The sequence below is a fragment of the Stegostoma tigrinum genome, chromosome 38 (genome assembly GCF_030684315.1).
Source record: "Stegostoma tigrinum isolate sSteTig4 chromosome 38, sSteTig4.hap1, whole genome shotgun sequence".
Classification (NCBI taxonomy): domain Eukaryota; kingdom Metazoa; phylum Chordata; class Chondrichthyes; order Orectolobiformes; family Stegostomatidae; genus Stegostoma; species Stegostoma tigrinum.
In genome coordinates this window covers 12,037,236-12,045,498 of record NC_081391.1, presented here as the reverse complement: position 1 = coordinate 12,045,498, position 8,263 = coordinate 12,037,236, and the positions used below count along the sequence as shown (strand labels likewise).

Sequence of the window (8,263 nt, the reverse complement as noted above, 5' to 3'; positions counted from 1 at the left end):
GCATTATTGAAATATACATGATCCTTATGGTCTTGACAGGATGGATTTGGAGAGAATGTCTCCTCTTGTGGAAGAATCTGAACCAGTGGTCACCATTTAAAATAAGAGATCACCCACTTAAAGACAGATGTAGTGATTATTTTCTTAGAAAGGTCTCAAGTCTTAGAACTGTTTCTCAAAATATAGTAGAAGTAGAGTGTTTAAATATTTTGAAGGCATATAGTTTCTTGGGAAACGTGTCAGTGAAAAGTTACGGAGGGGGTAGGTGAGAACGTGGCGTCGTCATTACAATCAGATCACCCATTTTCTTATTAAATGCAGAGGTTTGAGATGCCAAATAACTTGTTCCCACTCCTAATTCACATGTCTGTATGTCTGTTTCTGAGGCAATCCCAAGAATGGGACTCAGTGTAACACCCACTTGCAGTAACCGGAGAGTATAATTCCCCGATTTTCAACAGCACTTACAAATACATTTACAAATGTAAATTTGTTGAAAACAGCCTCCTTATCTTACCCTCAAATCCTTCCCCTCCCCCCCCATGCTCTAAGTAATCTGCTCCAACTAAACCCCTCACATCCTCTATCCACCCTGTTGCTGCTTGCTGTCCATGCTGCCACAGAAGACTGCTTCTGCAGCTGTTAATCCCTGGAACTCATTTGCCATTTTAACTCATCATCTCCCCCACTTTACCCAAAACATTCTCTTTAGAATGTGCCTGCACATCATTGTACATTTTTTCAACCTTATTTAAACCTAATGACATTTCATTCTGAAGAATACGTAACTGAGGAGTGGTGGATTCTTGCAAATTATCAAGAAGCATCGTATTTAAATATTCTTTCCACAAGTCCAATCCAGCCATTTGACAAAAGAAATGCCCTTTGTTTAAATAACTATAGTTTGAAAAAAATCTTAGTTATCCTTTTATTATAATTACATTGTTAATGAAAATCAAGTCAGAATTGCATAATTACAGATAACTGAGGCATACTGTAGTACAGTTCAATCCTTCATATTGTAACATCAGTTGAAGTTTTGATGCTCACACTTCAAAATTGTTTATCGGTTTTCCACTTCAACAAGCTAATCATCATGACATATTCTTAAATACAATCACCAAAACAGAGTTTATAACTTAAATAAATTAAAACATAACTGTTAAGTAAGGCAGTCAGTTCAATATCAATTGGCAACTTCAGGACAAAAGAAAATGATGAAAATACAATGAAAGTCCACCTGGTTCATCACATTTCCTTCTCTGTGAGGCACTGTATCATGTATTTGGTCACGGGTGTTAAAAATAAAGACCTAGATTTATAAAGCACCTTTCTGGACCTCAGAACGTCTCCTAGTGCCTTGTGGCCAGTCTAGTTTTTGAACTTTTCTTCTGTCTAGCCAATTGCTGTAATGCAAGGGAGACAGCAGCCAAGTAGTATGCGACAACGTCCCATAAACAGCAGCATGAGATTCTGTTTACGCTTCCCAGACAGGATAAATAGGGCCTTCGTTTTAATGCTTCATCTGATTGATTTCTACCTTTAACCCTTGCTAACAACTATTTTAGATAAATTCAAGTCTAGAAAAACAGGTTGTCCGTTTCCTGGGTTAACTAAAGTGGGGTGGGAGCGGGTGAAATACGAAGTATGACGCAGTGAAAACCATTCCTCTTGATTCAGTCTCTCCTGCAACAAAGAACAAAAACCTTTTTTTCCCACTCATCATCATCACACACAAATACATCATTCATTGACGCTGGAGAATTCCTATGGTACGGTAGTGCACTATAAAGCCTTGTGGAAACTGTACCACACACACACACACAGCAAGTGATGAGGACTGGTCCACACAAATGTGTTCATACTTTCTAACATATATTAACAGCTCTTTGTTGTCAACTTGGAAGAAATATGAAATCACACAGAGGCTTAGAAACAACAAATTACATAAGACAAAATAAATACATTCCTCAAAAGACCACCTATCTCAGATGCATTGGCTATTCATCAGCTCCAGGTGCTGGGTAGCTCTGATAAATCCACAATTAAAGCCAATATAAGAAAATACCTAGACACATTAAAACATGTTTAATTCCACTCAGTTACAATGCTTATGATCCCTATACTTTGCAATTTACAGTGATCACAACCAGCCATCGCTCCAATATGGAGAACCACTACTGATGTTTGCACAGCCAATTCCTAATGTAATGACCCACCATTGTTTGAATAAGAAGCAATCAAAACAGGACCAGGTAATTTGATAAGAATAGAAGAGGATGTGAAGGCCATTCAGCCCATCCAGACTGATTCTAGCTTCCACAAACCATGAATTTGCCATTACTGTGATAACAGTCATCTTTCTCAAAAGTGAAATGCGAATGAGTAACCATCTTTAAAGAGAAATGGCAAGTATTGACGTTGATGGATGGGGACATTCTGAACCAAGATTTCTTCTTTTGTTCTCTTGCTTGGTTTTCTTTGTACAAAACAGAAGGCTGTTGGGATCAGCCTCAGTATGGCTGTATAATTGGAGCGTAATTGGTGTAGCACAGCACAAAGCAGCATTGTTTAATTTTTAATCCTAATAAAAATAATATTCAGTCACCTCCTGTAGTTAGGTAGGTGCTTACAAAGCCAACTTGGTCAGTCTTTATTAGTGTAGCCTTCCGTTTACTCTTTCCCTTCTCCCAAGTCAAGCACTTAGCAGAAGTTGAACCAGTTGTTGAATTCGCTCCCTCTCCTGATGGATGTAGATTTGTGTGTCCCAAAGCATGTTGATTAAAATAGCGTCGTCAATCTCATCCAACATCACATCCATCTTTAGTTGTGAATTGAGCCTGGGAGAAAAAAAATAATGAAAGTAAAGTTGCTATAGTGCTACTGGACTGGAGGACTATTCTCTCATTGCTGGTATCTTAAATGGAGGGTCACCATGCCTCAGGCAAGGGGAGATGTTAAAAAGGAGACAATCCTTCATCCTAAGCTTAGCCAGTGTCAGGAATTGAACCCTTGCTGTTGGCGTCACTCTGCACTGAAAACCAGCCAATCAACCAACTAAGCTAAGTGACAGCACCTCCACACAAGCTCCCAAACATTACAGCATCGAACCAGCTTGATATATGAAGTCCATTCGCTCAGTTGCCTTACACAGTCAAGTCTCAGACACACTTCCCAGCTGGTTTATTCCATAACCAAGTTGCCAGCTAGCGTTGTACTGAGACAGAACACCAACAAACCTCAAATGATGAGGTAGCAGTACAGCATAGGTAGTGGGGTGAATCACCAAGCCTCAGTGACTTGCACTAAGGCCAGAGTTCCAGTAGGCGTGTGATCAAATTGTGCAGGAGTTGGCAAAGTTCCACCCAAAGTCTGAATGAAGTCAGTGGAGCAGAGGTTTACCACCCTTAGAAACTAAATGACAACTTTGGGAGAAGAAGCTTAGGGAATGCTTAGCTACATATTACGGAGCCTTCTGAGCTATACAAAAGAATATAAGATCAATGTTATCATTACAGTGCAAAGTTCTCAATCTACAGATAACAACAGATATTGGATTCTGATTGAAGATTAATCTACTTAATGAAACAAGTGCAATAAAACAAAAGCTGTTGCCCACAAAGGTCAAATGTGTCACATAAAATATTGGACCACATTTCAACAGCAACATCACTAGGCCTGTAAAGGCATTCATTACTCTTTCTGACTGTGCAATCTAAGTGGACATCATTGTATAACAACGTTGGACAGATTAGTAATTATGTCTAGCCTGCTGTCATTAAAGGTCCAAACAGCTGTACATCATGGATAGTATATCTGTCTCAAGGCTGTCATACTACAGGCTGCACATTTATATATCTATATGCAAAATAGCCCTGAAAGACAGACAAAAAGAAAATGCTGACTCACAGTAATACATTTGCAACAGGTCCAAAGCAGCCCATAAGGAATCTCAAGAATTTCCAGGCATCTATATTTAACCAGAATAAGACAAATGCAGATACTAGAAATCTGAAACAAAAACAGAAATTGCTCGAGAAACTCAGTGGGTCTTGTAGCATCTGTGAGAAGAAAGCTGAGTTACTGTTTTGGGTCCAGTGAACGGTTTTGATCAAGGGTCACTTAACTCAAAACGTTAACTCTGTTTCTCTCCTCATAGATACTGCCAGATAATGCTGAGTTTTTCCAGTAATTTCTGTTTTTCCTACATTTAACTAGATTTATCTATTCAGACCACATCCTTCCAGCAAAACTGGAATCAATGGGTATCAGGGAGCAAACTCTCTACTGGTTGGAGTCATACCTGGCAGATGGGAAGATGGTTGGGGTTGCTGGAGAGCAATCATCTCAACTCCAGGAAATCTCAGCAGGATAGTGTCCTAGACCCAAACATCTTCAGCTGCCTTGATTAATGATCTTCCCTCCATCATTAGGTCAGAAGTGGGGATATTTGCCAATGATTGCACAACATTCAGCATTATTTATGACTCCTCAGGTACTGAAGCAGTCCATATCCAAATGCAACAAGATCTGGACAATATCTAGCTGTTATCCTTTTTTAAAAAAAAACGGAGTCTTAAAAGGACTGGCTAGGTAAAACACTACCCCAATCTCAACCAAACTGCAGGCTACACATGGCTAATGCTTAGAGGAACAAGAAAGGAAATGTGTAACAGTTAATACAAAACAATAATCCAGTCTCAGACAAACAAAATGCTCTGTGGTACTTGCATCACCATCTCTGTAACGTAGTGTAAACCAAGGTGTCCAGGTGACAAGTCCCTCCCATCTACACATGCTGGAGCCTCTGCCTGGTGAATTAAATCCTGTGCCTACCTGAAATATGGTATATCCACCATTTCACACCAGGCTCTGGCTCGATCCACGGCCCGACCATCAGCATCAGTGCACTAACAAATAGAAGGTGAAAGATCTCATTGCTACAATTGCTCAACTAATTAGTCTCTCAGTTAGTCAAAACAAAAGTCTGTTCTCTCACTGCCAAATGCCATGCCCGAGAGACTAAACTGCTCCCGAGCCTGGCACATGACCCAAACATTCAGATGCAGCATTGGGTTTGGGAGGATTATAATATCTTTTCAGTTCATTTTGAAAACATGTACAATATGCATTTTGGAGTCTAATTATTTTGCAAATAATATTGTTAAACCTCTCGTAGACAAAGCAAATCATTATATCAACACTCGATACTTTACAGTCCTTGGATAGTCGCAAGGGTCTGGTTTATTTCAATCTTAAATCAATTTGTCTTGTGCCAGTCATTATCTTGGCCTGCATTAGTTAGAAAAGACAGCGATTTTTTTTTGAGACATGAATGTAAAAAGTGCAGGGATTGAAATGAGCGGAAAAGAAGAAAATGCAAGTTGAATAACAGCCAAACTTGCGTTTCAAAAGCCTCAAAGACTGCAGGTGTCGGATGGATTAAGGGAGGCAAAGGGCACCAGCTCCTGAGCGAACAATGAGTTTGATCGGTAGATTTTTTTTTAGTATTGTTCTTTCACGGGATGTCGGGCCAGCACTTTTAACGTTCTTCAACTGATCTTGAGAAGTTGGCAATAAGCTGCTTTCTTGAAATGCTGCAGTCAGTGGGGTGCAGATGCACCCACAGCGCTGTTGGAGAGGCAGTTCCAACACTTTGACCCAACAACAGTGAAGGAACGGTGATATGGTTTCAAGACAGGATGGCGTGTGGTCTGGAGAGGAACTTATAGGTGGGGGGTGTAACAAAACCTGATGTCATAGTTCGGTAGTAATACGAGGGGAAGTTCAGAGGAACATGAAACAATGAAACATAGCAGTGAATATCACAAGATAGCTAGTCATTCAGTGCATCATTATATTTGCATAATGTAGGAAAAAAAGTGAAAGAAAGAAGAATCTGGTTCAGTGACTCTTTATTCCAATGCCACCAAACACAGTTAATGAAAACATAGTTACTCAAGGTGACAAAAAAGAATCACACATATTGACAGCTCCATTTCAAATCAATAAAGAGTTGGTGCTCACCATTCTAATGCACTCACAGCAGTGCCTCAGCCGTCCCATTCCTCACAAGGCAACTGAAACCCTGATGGAACCCAGGCAAAGTAAAATCTACCTCTCCCACAGTCTCTACTGTGACCATCACCAGCCAGAGGTGCTGCAGCAGACCAGCTGTAAACCATCACAGCAACTGCGGTTTCTTAGAACCTTTAATTCCCTCAAGTGTGGATGCAGGCTGTTTGACCCATCAAGTCCACACCACCCATCTGAAGAGCTTCTCCCTCTTACCCCCCACGTGCCCACACTATCTCTGTAACCCTGCACGTCCCATGTGTAGTTCGCCTAGACTGCACAACTCTGGATACTATGGGGCAATTTAGCGTGACTGATCCACCCAACCTGCAAATCTTTGGAACGTGTGAGGAAATCAGAGCACCTGAGAAGACACATGCAGTCATGGGGAGAACATGCAAACTCCACACAGACAATCGCCCAAGGCTGGAATCGAACCCAAGTTCCTGGTGCTGACAGGTTTCGTCACACAGTTCGAGCAGACAGCACAGTTCCTCTGCTACACTTGACGCTGTACAAACAACAGTTTTAAGCACATCTGGATTGTAGTGAAAAGTGGATCTAGTTTGGATTCAATAATAAAAGCCACAAAAATTACCGGCCTAGTGAGTCCTTAAACACACCACTTTGAGGAAGAGCAAATACAAAGAACAACAAATGCTTGTTTCATCCACATTATACTTACACAGTCAACCACCATTTTGCCGAGCTCTCTGGCACCAAAGACGGTTTTAGCCAGTTCCCAGGGGTTGGAGGGACGAAAGACATCGACAGAGGTTACAGGTACCTGTGGCGGCTTTCCTGTTCCAAGTGAAACAACAATACCAAGCTTCTTCACCTGATTCTCTCTGCCCTGTGAAACAAACACAACGTAAATAAAAATGGGCAACCTGACAAACTAACACTGCATTAACAGAGATAGTAAGAACAGACAATGCTGCATAATCTGAGATATCTAAGTGTAGAGCTGGATGAACGTAGCCAGCCAAGCAGCAGAGGAGCAGGAAAGCTGACATTTCAGTTCTGGACCCTTCTTCAGAAATCATTATGCAGCAATCACAGCATTAAAGACTGTTCTCAAATTTCTGCCACTGCCCCGTAACTTTTTATTGACTAAATGAGGATTTCGTTACAAGCCTTTTTTGACAGAGCAATAGCGTGGCTCTGTCCAACTCATTAAACAAGCGAGAATGGAGTTCTCCACTGATTTCAAGAATTCCTTCTCCAAGGCCTGCATTAAGTAGGATACTTGTCATGCACCAATTAACTATTTATCTGCAAAGCCATCATACCTGAATTATGTTCAGTCTTGTCCTCATTCAATCTAAATGTCTCCTCGCTTACAGGAGGACACGAAATAAGAATCCTATGATATTTCATTTTTGTTTATTCCCGTCACAGCCTAGCTCAATTACAGCGCCCTGCACAATACATCAATTGAGATCAGTAAGAAACAACCATCATGACCCAATTAATGAATTGCCTTCCTGCACAGCTCTCAACATATATCCACTTACCCTCAGAGTCAGTGGGAGAGGGTCAAGCATCGTTGAAACAATCATTTAGATGGCAGATGCTTCCCATTTGTCTCTAGTTAAATGACATTGCTAGGAACAACGGGAAACATCCATGGCCACACTCAATGTTTCAATATCAGTATTACTCTTATAAGACTCTGGTAATATTTTAGTCGTTTCAGTTCATATATTGGATTAAAATGACACAGAATAATAATATTATTGTTGAAAATCTTTAAGCAATGTCACTTTATCCAATGCAGAAATATGACTAAAAGGACAAAGTGGTAACAGGAGGCTCGGAATTCCCTTCCGGTGGATAACATTTCCATCTAAAATACCAAGATTTCCAACAAGGTAGTGGCTGGAAATTTCATGAACAATTTTCATTCCGATCTAGGAAGCAGCAGTGGGGAACTAAACCAGCTTCCTAGATTTGTCTAAGAATCAGCAGAAATTTAATGAAATAAAGGTAACACCCACTTTTCTCCTCAGGTTCTGATTGTATTCATGGATTTCGGTCAGAGCATCCAGCGTTGGATTATTTGCAAGCAGCCCTCCATCCAGGAAGCGGCCCATGGGTCGGAAGTAAGTAGGGGCTGCACCACTGCATCGAGCGGCTCGCCACACCAACTGGTCTGTTTGAAGGAAAGCCACAATTTAGAACTACA

General features: G+C 40.8%; 1 protein-coding gene across 5 annotated transcripts in view; it reads right to left on the bottom strand.

Annotated features, from left to right (window-relative positions):
- Positions 1-931: 931 nt before the first annotated feature.
- pla2g6 (phospholipase A2, group VI (cytosolic, calcium-independent)) overlaps positions 932-8,263 on the bottom strand; it is a 74,519-nt gene continuing 67,187 nt past the window's right edge. For all 5 annotated transcript variants that reach the window (XM_048521384.2, XM_059640494.1, XM_048521385.2 and 2 more), the window contains 4 exons: positions 8,076-8,230; positions 6,761-6,928; positions 4,837-4,910; positions 932-2,840 (listed from right to left, as the gene is read on the bottom strand). In XM_048521384.2, coding sequence (XP_048377341.1) covers positions 2,696-2,840; positions 4,837-4,910; positions 6,761-6,928; positions 8,076-8,230 — 542 coding nt within the window. In that variant the 3' untranslated portion in view covers positions 932-2,695. The remainder of the gene's footprint in view (positions 2,841-4,836; positions 4,911-6,760; positions 6,929-8,075; positions 8,231-8,263) is intronic.